The sequence below is a fragment of the Gallinula chloropus genome (genome assembly GCF_964237585.1).
Source record: "Gallinula chloropus genome assembly, chromosome: 1".
NCBI lineage: Eukaryota > Metazoa > Chordata > Aves > Gruiformes > Rallidae > Gallinula > Gallinula chloropus.
In genome coordinates, this window is record NC_140085.1 from 121,525,067 (window position 1) to 121,543,727 (window position 18,661).

The 18,661-nt window shown below is 45.2% G+C and overlaps 2 protein-coding genes across 4 annotated transcripts in view; one reads left to right on the forward strand and one right to left on the reverse strand.

The window, feature by feature from the left end:
* CASK (calcium/calmodulin dependent serine protein kinase) overlaps positions 1–1,512 on the forward strand; it is a gene marked incomplete at its 5' end in the record, with an annotated part of 219,985 nt that extends 218,473 nt beyond the window's left edge. For all 3 annotated transcript variants that reach the window (XM_084262855.1, XM_084262856.1, XM_084262854.1), the window contains one exon: positions 88–1,512. In XM_084262855.1, the coding sequence (XP_084118981.1) occupies positions 88–264 (177 nt within the window). In that variant the 3' untranslated portion in view covers positions 265–1,512. The remainder of the gene's footprint in view (positions 1–87) is intronic.
* A 15,484-nt stretch (positions 1,513–16,996) lies between these two features.
* On the reverse strand, positions 16,997–18,415 carry NYX (nyctalopin; the record flags this gene model as incomplete). Its single annotated transcript, XM_084279481.1, has 1 exon — positions 16,997–18,415. The coding sequence occupies one exon, from the start codon at positions 18,413–18,415 to the stop codon at positions 16,997–16,999; it is 1,419 nt and encodes a 472-aa protein (XP_084135607.1).
* Positions 18,416–18,661: the final 246 nt, after the last annotated feature.

The following is an 18,661-nucleotide window of genomic DNA, read 5'->3' on the forward strand; positions in this document are numbered from 1 at the left end:
CAACAGTTAGTTAGAAAGCTGTCCTAGAAGGGCACAAGAGGGATCTGACTTACCTCTCTTCCGCTTTGTTTTCTGATGGCTGAACAGGATGAATCTCTTCAGCGCCTGCAGAAGGAGTCTGAGATCTTACAGAGAACATATGCACACTACTTTGACCTAACAATTATCAACAACGAAATCGATGAGACTATCAGGCACCTGGAGGAAGCCATCGAGCTTGTGTGTACAGCCTCACAGTGGGTCCCGGTCTCCTGGGTCTACTAGACCAGTCACGAGAGAATTGAGAAAAAAAAAAAGAAATAATAATAATAATAATAAATCTGTCATTACTGGGAACCACCTCATACATGGAAAACCTCTTCGTTATTGACCTTGTGTCAACAGGTCTTGGCCCCTAGAGACTACCTAGATGTAGTGTGACCTAAATTTATAATTATTGTCATGTCCAAATAGATAGGAGGAGGGGGAAAAAAAAAATTAAGCATTAATTTAAAGAGACAGTATCTTTTTTTAATCATTTCTCCTAAACTTTAATAAAATGTATCTTTAAATATATGTATTATTCAGTCCTTTGGAATGTTATATTTTTGGAAATCATAGCTTTTTATTTCAAGGGCCCCTAAAAACTGCACAAAATAGATGCTGCTTTCTATAATCTATTTTAATAGTAATAATAATATGATTCTGTTAACTTGGGGGTGGAACACTACATTCTTTTTAGAGTCTGATTTTATGGATTGGAATACTTTGCTTTCCTTTATTTATTTGAAATAATTAGCCTAGTGGTTACGAAACAAATGCATAAATTTTAAAGGCCTTTCTTCGCTTTTTTTTTTTTCTAGGATAGTATTTTTAAGTACTTTTGTGTAACATCCAGATAATGTGATACTGTCTCTTTGAAGAACTCTGTAAAACTTTTAGAAATTTGAAATTGGGTCTTGACTCTTAATGCATGTGGACAGTCGCAAGCGTTCATGCCGTTGGTGTATCTGTGTTGAAAAAAAACCTGTAATCTACAGCAAAGTACATTCCGTTCATGGGAACACGTACCCAAGGGAATAAAGTAAAATATTATTCTGACTAAGTTGTAAACCTATGCACATCCCTTGCATTTTGGGCAACTTTATAAAAAAAACCCTGATTTTTATTAATAATAATCATGTAGTGAAATGTGTTTGTAATTTTGTCTCAATTTAATTTGTTGTAAGGTGGGAGGGGGCAATTACTGGTTTCACCATTTCAGATCTGTGTTGTCTGAGAGTATTAACGTTTTAATTAAGTTTAAGCAAAGAAATGCTGATTTTTAATATGTATGTAATTGTTTAAAAATGCACACATTTTAAAAGAAAATACTGTGCAATGAAGAAACCAGTTTAGGCGTTGCGATAAACTGACTATTCCAAAAGACTCATCTACAACAGCCCTGTAAATTCCTTTAAAAATGGTAATCGACTCTACAGTCTGACCAGTTTTTTTTTTATTTTAAATATACTTCCTTTTATGTGTTCAACAACTAAACGCTTTCGGGTCCTTCATTTCATCACAGGGAGCTTCAAGGTTTCTTAAACACTGCGAAGGGCAGGCAGGCTCTGGCAGCCTGTGCCACCAGCCCTGCTCTACCCAGGTGGGCACAGGTTGAGTTCAGAGCTGGAGTGGAGCTGAGGAAGAAAATGTAGCTGGGTGCTGGGCACTGACACGGTGTTTTGCTTCCCTTCTTCACACTGTCACTGGTGCAGGCAGCTCGTGCTTACGTGTTATTAAAACAGTTATCAGAAGCCAGCATTGCCACCAAGAGGTGTTCCTCAAAATGGTTTCTCTTGAAAGCTTGGGTGGCTGTGCTGTCCTGTGGAACGAAGTTTAGTCATTCTGGTCAGGTGATGCGGCGTCCTCAGAATTGAACCATCAGCTGCAGTTGATCCGTGGGGTTGTTCCAGTCGTTTGGGACCGCTGTACGTGTAATCAGGAGAGGTTCGTGCTGTTGAACCTTTATCACAGGGGTAATTATCACCAAGTGCACAGGCTGCTCATTTTCTCCTGCCTACTACTGCAGGTCAGGCCTACTCAGATTTACTCTTGTAAAATCTTTGGGAGAAACCAAGGTGCTGCTGGCTGTCCCAGCCAGCCAGGTGAGGCAAGGGGGTTCTTCTGTGCAGCACCCAGAGCACTGCAGTGCAGAGAGGAACTTGATCCGTCGCGTTACCCCACCTGCCGAACCCACTCGCGCTGCAGCCCGAATCACGGTGTGTCACGGCATCCCAAAATGGGTACCGGGATAACCTGGAATTTCCAGTTGGTGGAGTTGTGGAAGCAGGCCGATGAGATACGCCTGTGTGGGCCTGAAGTAAGCAAGGCAGCGAACGGGCAGAAACTCATCAGAGTAAGAGTAGCTGCTCACCTCCTCTATATTTAGCCCCTGTAAAAGGGGATGGGTACGAACCGTGAACTATTTAGTGAGTAAGAGGTAACCTTTCAAGCAGTGGTTCAAGCAAGTGGGTGAACCTTGCCAGATGTTCCTGTAGGTCAGCTGTTGCAGGGGTAGTGTTGCACACTAGCTCAGCTCATCGAAGTGACAGGTTCGTTCACTCTCAAAACTACCTCATTTCCCAGTACAGCACAAAGATGAGGCAACCCACTGAAAACTGAGCAGGTGGAGTGTTCCTCGTGTTAGAATTACAAACTTCTCCTCTGGTAAGCACTGGTCTCTGACTTCAGTGACATGTTCTTCATCTCAAGTGTTGGTGACATTGAACAGGTGCAGTAATTGTGGTAATTCGGGTATAGCCCGCCATTAAATGTTTTGGCTACACGCTTTTGACTCTGTTAGTGTGAATTTCTTGGAGCTTTTGTGTATCCAGCCCATAAGGAAAGAAAACTCCTAAGGCCCAATGAGGGCACTTCTGCCTTATGTAGTTGGCAACAAACAACGATTTCACGTAGCAGTTACGCTTTTCTTCTCTCAAGCAGAGCTCCACAGTAGAAAGGTTGACATGGAGAGCTGTTTCTTTCATTGCAGCCTTTTACCAAGAGACAAAAACCATACAGCACATCACTTAGCATACTGTCCTGCCTCCTCTTTACTGAAGACCATTCGCCTTGTTGGAGCCTTCAGCAGCAAGGGATTAAATAAGGGGACATCCCCCCGGGCTTTCAGCACGGCTGAACCAGGCAGCCCACCGAGATCCGTGAACCAGTGTCGGCGCAGTCCCAGGGAGCGCAGAGCAAGCCCGGGACTCCTCAGCCTGCCTGATCCATGTCTCCCCCACCTTCTGCCCTGCCCAAACCTTTCTGATGCGCCTCCATTGTGTTCCACATAGAGGGCAAAAGGCTGCCATAAACTCAGCTGGAAGCTTTGCTTTCATATCGAAGACTCCTACAGGTGCAGAGCTAATGCTATGATTTTTGGGGTCTTTTTCAGCCTCCAACAGAAGGGTCCTCCTAGTACTGTACATATTGCTGCCTAATTGGACCTCTACATTTATGATAGACACAGCCTCAGAAGCAACCCTGAGATTGGGAAGGAACACATGTCTGTCTGCCCCTTTTATACTTTATTTTTTTACAGGGGCTCAGATTTGTAAAGAAAACTTGATCTATCATATCAGTATGCTGCCTCTCAGTCTGACTGATGCCTGTGATTTCCAGGTGTTAAGTTGGTATAATGAATGCACGTCAACCTCTGCTCCCCTTTACTTAATAAGAGTTCACTAGCTTATTCAGTGTCTCAGAGCAGTAAGGTTATTGCACGGAGATGGTAACCTGCTTTAGACAGTCCTGGCCACAGCACACAACTGTTGGAAACCAGGGGAATGTTTTTAATCTCATTGTCAAAGCTGAGTTCTGCCCTATGTTTCAGCATTGCTTTTACTTGATTTGGGTCAAGGAAGATGCTGTGCCAGTAGCCTCTAAGTGAAAGTATCGCTGCCTGCTTCAGAAACTTGGTTAGCAAGGTTACTCTGTTGATTTTGAAAGGATAACACGGAAGATGAGACATTACAGCCTGAGGAGCATTGAACTGGAGTATGTACTTAAAGACCTGTGTGCTAGAGCCATAAGAAAAAGTTAAATGCACAGACTTCAGTACTAGTTCCATTTTTAGCCTTTTCTCCAAGGAAATGATTTCAGAGTGCTGTCATTTAAACGGATACTTGGAAATGCTGCCAAAGCTCACGCCAGTTTTTTTGCAAATCTAGGTAGAAATACTAGATGCAAACAGTTCCAGTGCCATTCTCTTTCACTGCAATTAGTTCTCAGCATCTTTAATGAAGGCTGTTAGAACTCCATTTTGGGCTTTAACATACTTGGTAGAAAAGGATTTATGAAAACTACAGGAAAAGCACATTTCTCAACTGGCTTAAGTAGGAGTCATCTGGTTTTATAAGCACAATTGTCAGAGTATGAGCTAAAGCAGACACCACAGAACCCTGCTTTCTTTATGAAAAGCATATTCATTGTATTAATAGGCCTGTCTCTGACTAGTTTCTTCGCTACTTTTAACGAGCCAAGGGCTGCCCGTAACTCTTACCACGGAGACTGCTGCACATTACATCAGTCATATATATATCTGCTCCACAGGAAATACATCGTAGACAAGCAGGCCAGAAGTACCTTCTGCTGAAGGATTGTGCCTTGTGTGCTTACCATGAGGATGAGCACACAAGCTTAGGTTAGAGGAGAGTGTAGTTTTTCTAACGCTACACAAGCAGTACAAAGCTGGTTCTGACATTCAAATGTTTACCCTGTGAATTTTTCACTGTCTGAAACACACAGGTTGTGCACCTATGGTAATTTTTTACTTTCTTCCCATTAAAGGATCTTCTGTTCCAATCCTGCGGGGCCTGGACTGAAGCAAGTCTGGAAGCTTTCCGACTTCTTACGATTTAGCTTCAGAGTCAAAGCCTCTTAAAGGCTCTTTCCCAGACCAGTACGTTACATACATAATTAATTCTTATCTCAGAAAGATGTTTCCTGCAGCTGTAACCTCAGTTAGGATTTTAGACAGAAAGCTGAGCACTTTCCCTAAGAAAAAATCAAGGGAGGGTGGTGATGTGCGTGCACATCCCTGCCTTGTGCTGTACCTTGTCTTGGAAACTGTGACAGGGAGATCGGTAGCAAATGAAATCTGGCCACATCTCTGCAGTACCTTCTCGTGAGGAATAGGTAACTTGAGGCTGGGTCTGTGTTGTGAAAGATGATAACTGGATGATAGTGGCCCATCCCACACTGTATCCTTGAAAGAGTTCGTGTTGAGTACTCACAAAGTAATTGCAAATTCTCCCTTACCGGGAGCCACAGCTAATTTTTGTGCCTGTCTGCCTAAAGGAAATACCCAAGGGAAAGGGAGGAATTTGCTTGGTTTTAAATGTAGCTCCTCTCGAAGCTGAAACACGAGTCTGGTTTTCCTCCATTGTCGTCCATCCAGATGGAGTCTTTTCCCCCTCTTTTTTCCCAAAATGGTCACGGTGGTGGAGCAATTCCTGAAAATAGCAGGGGTAATGTACAGATAGGCCTGAACGTCACAGCTAATGAACCAGGAAATATATCAAAAGCACAACAGAACTTTTAAAAGACAGATGCAGCAGAGTAGGGAGAATTCCATGGCATCAGCCCATGCCCAGATCTGCTATGGGAATAATAACTCATTGAGTGTATGAAAAGAAACCTAAGTACATGCAAAATAGCAGAATTGTCTAACTCTTGGTCCATCTTTGTGCAATTCAAAAGAGGGGGAGCGGGTGGCATTGCACTCATAAACCTGATTTTAGGGTGTGTTTTCCTAGGAGTTGACAAATGTCTTAACCCTCTGCATTATTCAATACCCTGATTCCAAAAGGTCTTTGAAGATTCATCTCCATATTAACCAGCAGATGCGCAGGAGGGAGAGATCAACAAATAGTTTTGTAGAGTGATTTGTCTTACTCAGTGGTAAATATTACAGGTTATGACATTACAGCACATAATACTGAATGCTGAAGAATTCATCCCAGGCTTGCACAGAAAATAAGTATTTTAAACACAGTCCTTTTTCACTAAATCCAACAATGTGGAGTTTTAAGCATTTCCTTATTCTGCCGTAGCCATTTCTGCTTACTGGGATGGGTGTAACAACAGCATCAGCTCTGTGTCAGAACCATAACCCGGTAAAGATTTATGAAGTTACCCAGTAAGTGAAAAAAGATAAATTCCACAGGGTCATTTTCTGTTGAGTACAAAAACTTTCAGAACTGGGTTGGTGGGTTTTTTTCTCATTTAATGTTAGGGAAAAAAAATACATGCAAACAAATTCTATAACGCTTAAAAAGCAGATTTGTCTCAAACCTCACAGGTTTGCTAATGATGACGACTCTCCTCAAATAAAATATTGCAGGTATTCACTTGTCAAAATAAGCATTTCAGTAAAGCCTCTGGGGTATTTCCCCCAAAGGAAAGGAAGGGGAAAGACATCCTGCTCCCAGGAAAACACCTTGTTGATTTTAGCGGCTTGAGCAGCTGTCCCCGCACGGGGGCTGCCTTGGAAGGGTTTTAGTGCCGGCAGTTTGAGGGTCCCACTCTGCCAGCGTCGTCTTGTCACAATTTGTGGTTTTAAATCAGCAAGACTTTGGGTGGAAAAGAAGGTTTCGCCTTCTTGCGTGTATGCGTTGCCAGGCTCAACGTTTTCCTTCTGGCTGTAATTTGGGATCTCCCGCGGTGTGACATTAACCCATGGAGGGCAAGGGAAAAACTCTTCATTTCAAGAAGCTTGGACTGTCGGTCTAGCCGTGTATTTTCATTAGCATGTTTTTAACATATATACCTGTTGTGAGCATTAAAACAACAACTTAAAAGTGGGAGTTCACTGAGGGTGTTCCTATCTGCTCTCTCATTCCTGCCCTCCGTCCCGGCAGCGCAGCGGATGGGTTGCTTTGTAGGCTCCGATGCTGCGTGGGGTTCACATGCTGAGTGTCACACCAGAAAGGACCTTTTAGGATCCACGCAGCGATGAGATCTTCTCTGCCAAGTCCCACAAACTCTACTTCTGGTTGTGTGCAGTAACCAGGGTAACATGGCTGCTCAGAATGGTATACAGGACTGAATCCTACAGACTCTAGGGTCTGGGATCAGTGACTATAATTTTCTATTATAGTTTTTATCATAAAATATATTTTATACTAAAGTCATTTTGTTTAGTCAGGAGCCAGTAAGTAGGAGACAACTAAGTCTTTTAGAAGGAGAAGGAGAGATGCCTGGATGAATTGAAATAGACTTAAATGATTGAAACACCCACCTACACTAAGTAAAATAAGATCAGAGTGCTTGGAAGTCCACAAAAGCAGGTTTCAGCAGCCATCACAAGGTCTCTGCTCCAGGCATCGCATACAGAGCTTCAGCAGGAGCAGGGAGAGCCTGCGTTCAGGCCAACCATCCACACACATGAGGATTTGCGGGGCCAGTGGGGAGCTCTGAAAACAACACTCCAGCCAGAGCTGCTGATTGCTGCTGATCTTCTGCTTCCTGAGATGGGATTTTTAACCCATTGTGAGAGCAGAACACTTGCAGGTTGTCCCTGCTCTTCTGGCACTTTCTTTTCCACCCAAAGGGCATCCTCACAAAGTCCAGTTTCTTTGAATGGAGCTCCAAAGTGAGTTTATTTCTGTTTGAAATCTGTGCTCCTGACACCGTCTTGGCTGTCACACCAATGGGTAAGCAAACTTGTTCGTACCGGCATAGTACGAGTAGATATTTCATGTGTGGTTACCTGACTAAAACCAGTTGGTGGTCTGTTATATGTGCTTACTTTCTCCATGAGGATTGATCAACATTAGCCGATTAAATTGGTTGAGATCAGCAAATATCACAGTCCTGATGGACATGGAGAGGGCACGGGCCCTTGGGAGCGGGATCACCTGTGCTCTGCTAACCTGGTGTGCCCTGAGCTGGACCTCGGGTGTCACGGCGTCCACAGTTGAGACTCACTTATAGTGGCTGTCAGCAGTCACAGGAGGACCCACCACAGGCAAGGGCTGAGCCAAGAGCAGGGAAACCCACCTCTGCTCTTAAAAGTGACGGCTGGGAGGAAGGAAGTTGAGGAGCCCTGTGAATCGAAGTGAACCTCCGCATCCCGAGGGGACCCTCTAGCGAAAGGCATTGTGCCCCGTGGCACAGTGCAGAGATGGCTCACTCAGCTCTAGAATTTGTGACTACTCGTGTCCCATGCTGCCCATGATCAGTGTGGTGTTGGTTACCTGGCTTCCTCACAGGGGCTTTCAAAGAAGACAAAGGGAGCCTCATAGCTCCCATGAGACTTACCGCTCTCTAGGCCTGCCTAAGCAAGACTTACAACCTTCCAGGTCTCTCCCTGTTTACAAAGCCAGTCCTTTCTGTCCTGGCTAATGAGACATCTCAGTTCTGTGACTCATTTCTTTCTGTCACCAAACTTTATTTCTGCTATGTCGTTTCTGAGGTAGCAAGACATAAGCTGAACATATTCCAGATCAGGATGTACTGCTAAAAAGCATAATAGTCTATTGCTTTATCATTTGCTTTTTTTTTTTTCCCTGTTGCAGTCTTTGTTACTTACAGCATTTCTTTTGGTTTATGTCAGCAGATCTACCGGCCCTTCACAGGAATTTTCAGGTCTCTCTTTCCCCAAGAACCCAGCCATGGCCGTGAGCTGTTCAGGTTGTGTCTTCTGATATGTATTACCTTACACATGTCAACATCTATTTTATCTATCACATGGCTCCAAATTACCTGGCTTTCAAGTAATCTGGTATTCATCAAAACCTACTTTAAGCCTTCCTGACCTAAAAAAATTCTCCATCTGCAAATTTCAGCGCTACATTTTATCTATTAAAGTCATCAATCACTAGTTTCAGCACAGGTATTTACAAGCAGCTTTGTACAACTGCAAGTTTAGCATTTATTTCTATACTTTGTCTTCTGACTCTTTGCCAGTCTCATACATCAAGAAAGTGCCTGTCCACACTGAGTCTGATATATATCTCTTTGTCACAGTACATTGAGACGCAATCACTCAGCACGGTGAGGAATTGCTGCTGCCAACCCCATCCCAATTGATATGCACACAGCTAGCTGTCCTTTGCTACTGATTTATCGCGTTTCCTGTTTGCCTACGCCTGGCACTGTGCACTCAGCTTTGGGTTCATCACCAAAAGCCCAGAAGTAAAACCCCACTGAGCTACGTGTATTTTTACACCTGCCCGCATGACTCAGTTTGCTGCCAGGACCCTCACCCCACCGGGCACTCGGTGTCTCCTCACTTGCAGCAAGGACACCTTGCTTGTCCCCCTGTCTGCCCTCGCAAAGCCCGAGCCTCCCTAGACCTTCCCCAGTAACCCTGTGCTCATGAGCCAGCCCTCAGTGTAAGTAAAATAGAAACATGAAACCAAAAACCATTACTCAAAACTAGAATACTGCGTTGGTTTGAAGATCCCTGAAGATCCCACACAACCACAACTCTGTGTGATCCCACACAAGCTCTGTGTCCTTGCACAGACTCACGCTCCTTCTTTCTTATTAGACCCCGTTCCAGCTGGCGCCAGATAACTCCCAGCAGTCATTTCCATAGTGTGCAGTCAGATCTAATCAGTCAGGAGATGTTTACTTGTTGCTCATCGGTTTAATTAAGGCACATAAGTAACCAGCTCAGGGGCTGCTCATGTGTTGGCTCAGGGGAGATGTGGGAGGAGGTAGACAAGCTGCAAAGATGTCGCCTTCAAAAAAAGCTGTTTGCACTAAGTAGGGCTAATGGCAAGAGCTAATAAGTCCTACAACAAGAGGGTTTTTGCAGTGTACCTTAAGCTATTGTGTAAGGCCTGTTGTGCTGTAGTGGTCCCTAAATTCACTTGTCAGTTTACTTGACTTCTGTGAAAAGAGAACACCTCTCCCTGTACCTGTGCACCAGACCCATGCTGGCATGAGTAAATCATACTGTACAACCAACAATTATGATCTTCCCATTTAGCTTGCCTCCCTTTCAGACAGAGCAATCACATTTGCTTACTGGTACCCCCAGTTTAACCTACTTATGCCCAACCTGACTCATAAAATCTCAGGGAAAACAAGAGGTGGGGGGTGGATGTTGTTTTTAACTGGGACATTTCAGTGGTCCAGTTTTGAGCAGGGTCAGCCCTGCTGCAGCACTGCAATGAGGGCACATTGCTCTGGATCAGGAACAAGGAGTTGCAACTGGGAAAAGGGGGAACAGGGGTCAGAAATAGGTCATCTTAAACTTGTCTCACTGCAAACCTGTTGCCACATCCAGAAGCTCCTGTCAGAAGACAAAACCCCCCATCTTAGATGCTGAATAAGCACAAGGTGCTGTTAATCCAAGAAGCAAATGAATAGGATAAGCACATAAAGCAAACTGTGGGACGAGTAAGAATAGAAAAGCTGATGGAAGTTTTAGATCTTTTTAAAATGCCTTGGGCTTCTTTACAGAGAATATAAGCTGTATGCTGTACAAGTTAAGAATTAACTCTGTCAGCCCTTAAAAGCGAGGGAGACAAAGAGGGAAGTACAACAAAAATCAAAGGATGTGGTGAAGGTCAAAAGTGAGAGAAACTGCAGAAGTAATGAACTTTTCGCATTCAAGGCTAAAACTAACCACAGAGAACAAGATCAGACTGGTTTGACTAACCTCAGGGTCAAATCAGGCTTAGAGCAAGATCTGCTCTGTCCGGAAATATCTATTTGCTGTATTTATATTCACTTTTCTATTAGAGTTCTGAAGGCCAGCTTACCCCCAAGACAAAGAGACAACATGTTGGTGCTGCTCTTGTGCGTGGTTAGCTTTTGACAGAGAGGTGCCTCTTCATCATGTAAAATATAAAGCTTGTCCACCAGCCTGGTCACTTGGTCGTGTCCCTTGACTCAGTTGCTTCTTAGACCTTGTGCATTTTCAGCATTAAGATTATTTTTGTTGCACTTTTAAGATAGCTACATTTTTCTTCAAAGTAATACTAGTGATGCTGGTTTTAATTATCATTCATGGTCTTTATTCTGTGGTTGACGTTTTCCACAAAGCTCTTTTAAAACTGTTTTGGAGGTCACTGCTGCAAGTTTGTCAAACTCCACGAGTCCCTGTCAGGTTTGGGTGGGAGGAAAAGAAGGGCCAGTATAATTAGGGTATTATTACGGCCAACAAGTCCATACCTCAGCTCTACAAAACCCATCATTTAGAAACTTGAAGTAACTAGAAAGTATTTTGTTCTTACCCAAGCTCACACTGTCTCTGAAGCTCACACTGGGGCAGCAATGATCATTACACATTATTTTCTTACAAGGCTTCATATACTCCAAAGGAGGAACCACAGTTTTCTGGAATAAGAAGCTTGAACTCACTTGATTGAGTTCCTCTTGAGTTTGTAAACATAAAAATTATCAGGAGAAAACTCAAAAAGAAACCAAAACCCTGAAAAATAAAACTAGGAGCTAGCAGCCAGATACTGGAAAGACAAGAATTAGCTAAAGTACATGACAACCCATTTCAAAATTGGCAATGAAGTTCCAGAGTTTCAGTTGGCCAGCATCTGCTGCCTTTCTAGCAGAAGTTGTCTTCATTTACAGTTATTTTTCTCACTCTGGACTTAATATTTCATTCTGAAACAGAAAAAAATGGCGTAAGATTCCACAAGATAAAGTAGGTAATGGCTGCATTTCACGGGAAGTTACTGGCACATAAAGCTGGTGTTTGTGTTTAATGTTGAGTGTGAGCCTGCACTGGGTTTGCCTGGGATGGGTAATTTTCTTCACAGTAGCTGGTACAGGGCTATGTTTTGGATCTGTGCTGAAAGCAGCATTGATGACACAGGAATGTTTTCATTATTGCTGAGGCAATGCTTACCCAGAGCCAAGGCCTTTGCTGCCTCTCAGCCCACCCCACCAGTGAGCAGGATGGGGGTGCACAAGGAGCTGGGAGGGGACACTGCTGGGACAGCTGACCCCAGCTGACCAAAGGGATATCCCGTACTGTATGACGTCATGCTCAGCATGTAAAGCTGGAGGAAGAAGGAAGAAAGGGGGCCAGTCATTCAGAGTGCTGGCATTTGTCTTCCCAAGTTAGCATTAGGTGTGCTGGAGCCCTGCTCTCCTGGAGATGGCTGAACCCCTGTCTGACCATGGGGCGTGGGGAATGGATTCCTTGTCTTGCCTTGTTTGTGTGTGTGGCTTTGAACTTATCTATTTATCTTAACCCAGGAGTTTTCTTGCTTTTACTCTTCTGATACTCTCCCTCATCCCACATGGGGGAAGTGAGCGATGGGATTTAATGGTGTGGGTCTTAGCTGCTGGTGAGGGTTGAACCATGACAGACCCCTAGGAATGCAGCATGGGGGCAGAGTTCTGAGACCAAGAGATGATATCCCAAATCAGGTAATTTCTTTCTTCTGTTTGCTTTCACCACTTCTCCTTTCAAATTTAATAGCAATGGTCGTAGAGCACAGAATAGAGTTCCACCAGTGAAGACTATTGTGTTATCAGGTACCATGCATTAAAACAAATTGCCTTCTCCCAGTGCCTCAGATGCTTCGTTCTGGGAACACCAGCTCTATGAATAAACTTTGGTCAGGAAGTACAACATAACACCAGGCATTTTGTGAACATCCCTCCCCACCGCTTCAAGGACATGCCCAACGCATCACCCTGAGGGCAGGACCAAAGCCTGCCCACATCACCCTTCCAGATGGGGCTTTGCTGGAAATGTTTGGAGTTGGTCCAGACACCGGCTTGATAGATGTCTTCAGCCATTTTCATTGCCTTGATTACAGGCAGTCAATGCAATCAAAACTGACCAATCAGTCAAAAAACAAACAAACAAACAACAACAACAAAAAAAAACAAACCCAAAATCTTGAAGATTCCTACCATCCCCTAGCCCAGCTTCTGCCTGACCATGGGCAGAGGGGCAGAGTCCATGCCAGGCAATGATTTTGTAACCTGGGACACCCTTCTGAAACCACATCATGGGTGAGTTCTAGAACGATGTCATCCCCCCTGTGCATGGAATCACATCGCTTCAACTGCAGGACATCCATGTTAATACCAACGAAATGCTCACCCCATCACTGTCAGACCATTAGTGTTTGTCCTCACCAGTGCATGGAGAACCAAGTGCTGGATGATGCAAGTGCAGCAATGTCACAGCCCCTTTATGCCCATGTGCTTCTGTGTGAGGAGCCTCAGACTGCATGGCAGATGATTTGTCCCTGAGCAGTGACATACCTGTGATTTCATTTCGCCCATCTGCTGTCCCAGGACAGCCTCAGGCCACACAGCACTGCACCCTCCTAGAGTAGAATGTGCTTTCTGAATACCTCAACCCATGGCACAGTGACATGGACATCCCAAAGCCAGGGTAAATTGGGATGAGCAACTCAGCTGGACTTGACCCATAGTGCTGTGACATCTTTGGAGGCGTCTCAGTCACAAAATAGCGTTGATTTCTGAAGTGACCCTGAACCACAAGCTTGTAACAAACAGCAGCAGCTTTAGCCAGCTGAAGCACAGTTCTGCAACAGGAGTCACTACAAGAAAATGAAAAAGTCAAGGCACTAATTCAAAATGCAGATCCCCAGTGCAACATCTTTTCTAGTCAGGAGATTCAAAACAAAGGGGGAAGAAGGTAGCTAGGGGTTGGCACCGCCCATGTAATCAGTGAACTTTGCTATGACCTCAGAAACGAGGGTCATGAAAGATTGAACCAAGGCACTTCAAGTCTAGTCGAAGGTTTCTCAGCACTGGAATGCCTCTTGGAACTTCACTGTCTTTCCCAGAGGCTGCTGCTCTTCCCAGTAAACGTGTGCAAAAGATGATGCCCAGGCTGAGCAGGGAGGGTTACGAGGCAGGAATGACATGGAAAGGACGAGGGCAAAGCAAAAGCGATGCGCAGACTTGGGGGCTTTTCCTGGTCAGCCCAGCGTGCTCGCATGCCAAATGCTCTTTGCCCCTGGAAACAGACACTGCTGATCTCTCAGCTCAGAGGGCAGAGCAGGATTTCAGGGCAGGAGAAAGTCTGCCCCCATGACAGCGGGGAAGCTGAAAGCCCACGATGTGCAGCGCAATGCCAGCTATGCACTTTCCAGGCAACCACAGCTGTATTACAGCAGCCCAGGGAAAACTTTCTGTGGCAAGAAGTTAGTGTGTTTGACTATAAGACATTTAAATCATCAATGCCTGAGGTCTCTGGCCCTGCTGCCACACAGCCTGGCCCAAGGCACCTTTACAGTCCCCTTTCCCATCACCTGACAGCACAACCTCTGCTAAAAACTGCATTTTCAGATGCTTCACATTTGGATCTGCCATTCTTTCAGGTAAACCAGAGGCATCTTTGAAGCACTAATTAACGTGAAAGCCATACTCAACAATTGCACAGCGAGACAATCCTCAGCCTTAATGTATTTCAGCATATAGAGAAGGAGACTGTGGGTTATAAAAACAATTCACTCATGAGACATCTGTACTTATAAGAGGTGAAATACAACCATTTGTGCCCAGCGCCCTACCATCTGTGCCAAGCCTATTGATAAACCTTCCCTGACAGGATGAAATACTGCTCCTGTAAAGGCATCCTTAACATAACATGCCTCTGTGGCATTGGGATGGACGAGGTTTGAAAAACAGCCTTTTATAATGCACAGATGAATTTAGCACTTAAGAAGATTAATGGATTCATAAATAGCCTGGAAATCCAAACTCATTGAATTTAGTTCATAGAACAGGTCAAACAGGCATTTATCAAACCATCTGGCATCTTTCTTCCCTGAGGAAAAAACTGTGGCTGAGCTACAGATAGCTGAGGAGCCATCACAACAGGGAAGGTTTGGTTTCCCCCGTACTCAGCTTTCCTCGAGAAATTGCTGGTATTAATTAGAAAGCAGTAGGGTTTTTTGGGTAGAGGGCTGCCTACCAGAGCAGGCTGCCCCAAGACGTGTATCTTGATGCCACCGGAGATGCCGCCTTTCTGCTGGCAAAACGTGCAGGCAAAAAAAAATAGCAGCTTCCCCATTTCACGTGGCAGCTGCTCGGGTAGGTCAGGAGCACAGAGTCATTTCCACATGGGCTGCTGTTCTCTGGGGCTTTTTACCCTACAAGCTATGGGACTGTCTGTGGGGCTGTCCCCAGATGCGCTGGGGTGCCCATGCTGCTTGAGGCCGAGGCCATTAACTCTTCCTCACGGCCGGCCTGGCCCAGCCGGTGTGAACGGGCCTTGCCCAAGGCACCTTTGCGGAAGCATTGAGCCCATTTTTAAAATGTTTATTTATTTTTCCAGTTCTCCTGGACAATCAGAGATGTAAGAGGGCACCAGGAGTGGCTAAGAAAAGGTCTTTATGCATCAATTGGTGTATTACTCACCGTTTTTCAGCTGTTCTATGACAAAGCCTATCGTCAGCTGGCCTGTCCTTTGCACGTGTTTTTTGGGTACTGACTGGCATGTGACTGGGGGCAGAGGCAGCAGCAAGGACAGTGACTCTCAGTCAGTTTTAGCGAACACACTGTCCGTACTGAACCACCACCTCAGGAAAGCGTGAGCCAGGGCAGCTTCCCCTTTGCCACTGCTGCTCCAGCACCCACGGGGACCCAGTTGGGGCAGGGGTGGAGGTCACCTTTGTGTTGAACTGCTCATGAAAAGGCAGAAGTTGCAGGAAAAAAAAAAGGTTTATGAAAATGTTTGAAAATTTCTTTAATTCATTTCCATCTTTATTCCTATTTCATGACATTGTAGCAATAATAACAGACTGTTTATGCTGCATCATTCCGTATGAACATGTACATCATAGTATGATATGCCATGTATAACAATTTAATATAGTTAAAATATGACTGAAGTGTATTTCTATATGGTCATTTATTTTTTAAAGCATTGCTACTTAACACAAATGTAAGCACAGCCATGTTCTAAGTTAAGGTCTCTATTCATCATGCTGCAATAAATAGTTTGTCATTGACTCTAGACCATGAAATGGACATGCATGTGCACTCATTTGAGTAACCCACAAAAAACCTACCAGAGTAAGTCAAGGACTGCGAAAAAGGGGTGAAGTGGGGGGTAAGATTTTATTTTTGTGAGCAAAATACCAAATTATTTTATTAATGTGCTCTGATACGTAAACTATGGGGTTTTTTATTGTGATAGACAACTTTCACTGAAGATTTTAAATATAAAATAAGATGCCATATAAAAGAAAATGACATGGTAGTTGGTTAATGTGATGTGCTACAGGGTGCATGTTCTTGGTGGAAATACAAAATACTTCGTAGGGCCTGGCTGCGTTTGCCGTCACTGCATGATGCCCCTGCCGTCATGCCATGAAACAATCTACAGGTAAACCCAAGATAATTCTTGAAGCAATGTATTTAGATTCATTGAAAAATAAAACCACATTGAAACAAGGTTAATATGCAGGCACCCTCCCCAGATGCTGTTCTCCTGTTCACGAGGGCTAGTGCTGCATCTCTGGATGCTGCCTAGGAAAGCCCTGCTCACCCCACACATGCTGGTGGAAATCAGGAGTAGCTCACTAGCACTCAGCAGCAGCCACCATGGGTGGGGGTGTCTGTCAGAATACAAAAAGAGGAGTCTGGTTTTGCTGCCTTATCTTGTTCCCATGAAGTCGATGGTTGGATCAACCAGAGTTGGCCCAACAGATTATGCAGTGCCACTCCACCATCCATACAGAGCCCTCTTCCCTTCACTCCGAGCAGGGGACATCCCACATCTCTAAGCAAAATTCAACCTTACTGCTATTCTTTCATTGCTCACATTCCACACAGCTCTGCGAGTGGCTCTAAGACCCCACTTTTCTGCTCAGCGTGGGTCCCAGCCTTGAACCAGATCCCACCAACATCCAGGGGAATCTGGAGCCAGATCCAGCCAACCTGCCCAGGATATTTTGGAGCCAGGTATGTATCCAAGGCCTATGAAACAAACTTTTCCCTAATGACTAGGTAGGTACAGGGACTAAATGTTTAAGCAGGACCCATGTTCCAGCCAGCCCTTGGACTACTTGATCTGCAAAACAACCACTGTAAAAAGTGCTAGGAAATAAAAAGAGGAGGCAGCTTCAATACTGTCTTCCCCTACCCCAGAAGAGACCCCATCAGTCAGTCCATCCAGCTGTGTGGTGTTACTGGAGACTTCAGTGGTGTTCACCACCTCTTCGGGAAGGCCCATCTGGAGCAAGAGTTTAGAGATAAGGCTGTTGAACTTGCTCTCTGTGGTAGACCAAGGCTCTTCACTTGGGGTTGGGACTTCAGAGGTAACATTCAGCTCCACTGGGTCAAGACAGTAACCTTCTGGCGATCTTTCATAGAACACATCCATCAGGTCAATCCCAGCTACTGAGGAGGGGGAGGCACAGGGAATATCCCTGACGAGCCTGTAATTCTCCATCCACTCCTTCAGCCACTCAATGCGGCAGTCACAGTCCCAGGGGTTGCGGAAGAGGTACAGCCGCCCCAGGAAGTACACCGGCTGGAAGACAGAAAAGGGTAGGGTTGTCAGATTGTTGCTGTTCAAGTGCAATGCAACTAGGCTGGTGAGGTTTTCAAATGCCCCTTCTTCAATGTAGCTGATCCTGTTGCGGTCCAGGTAGAGGACCTCCAGCTCCCCCAGGTCCCTGAACCAGGTGTTGGAAACGTTCCTGAGGAAATTTCCCCCCAGGTTGAGCATCTTCAGGCACTTCAGGCCATCGAAGGAGTTTTCTGGAAGCTCGCTGATCAAATTGTCATTCAGGTACAGGTACTCCATCTTCTGGCAGCCCTGAAAAGCTCGCTCATGAATGACATTTATCCTGTTGTCCTGCAGATTCAGGTATTTCAGCTTGGTCAGGCCCTGCAGGGAGTTATAGGCTACTGCTTCTATCCTGTTTCTCTCCAGGTAAACGTGGGTCAGGTTCTCCATGCCCCTGATGGCACCCGGGATCCTCCGAAAGTTGTTCTGGAAGCAGAATAGCTCCTGCAGAGCAGGCAGCTCGATGAAGATCCTGTCTGGGATGTTGAAAAGATTGCAGTCTGCCAGGTCCAGCTTGACCAGCCGTCTGAGAGCAGTGAAAGTCCGCGTGTGGAGATAGCGAATGTACTCATTGTGGGCCATCTTCAGCTCGGTCAAGCTGGGCAGCCCCTTGAAAGCCCCTGGGGTGATAAAGGAGATATTGTTGTGGTTGAGCGACAGAGATTTGAGGGAAGGCAAGGTCCCGAAGGCCCTCTCAGAGAGGAACTTGATGCTGTTTTTGTCCAGGTTGATAGAGGAGGCTTCACAAGGGAATTCACTAGGGATCTGCCCCAGACCGGCACGATCGCAGAGGACAGAGCAGCTCCGCTCCTGGGTGCACACACAGTTGGCAGGGCAGGACCGCACGCAGGCCCACACTGCATGGACGCGGGGGACCCAGAGGATCACTGTCAGAAAGGAACACACCATCCCCATGGGAGGAGAAAAATCAGGATGCACTGTTAGCAAATATATTAGTCACAAGAAATGACCCCACCTTTGCCTCCCTTCTCACCAGGCTAATTGCCACCCACTACTCATATGCCAGTGCTGACCAAGAAGCTCTCCTGAAAGATTCCCAAAACTCTTCTGCTGGGGTTTTTAAACTTTCTGAGAAGATGTGTGTCTAGATAGATAGATAGATAGGCCTCTATATATAAAGCCATTGAGAACATA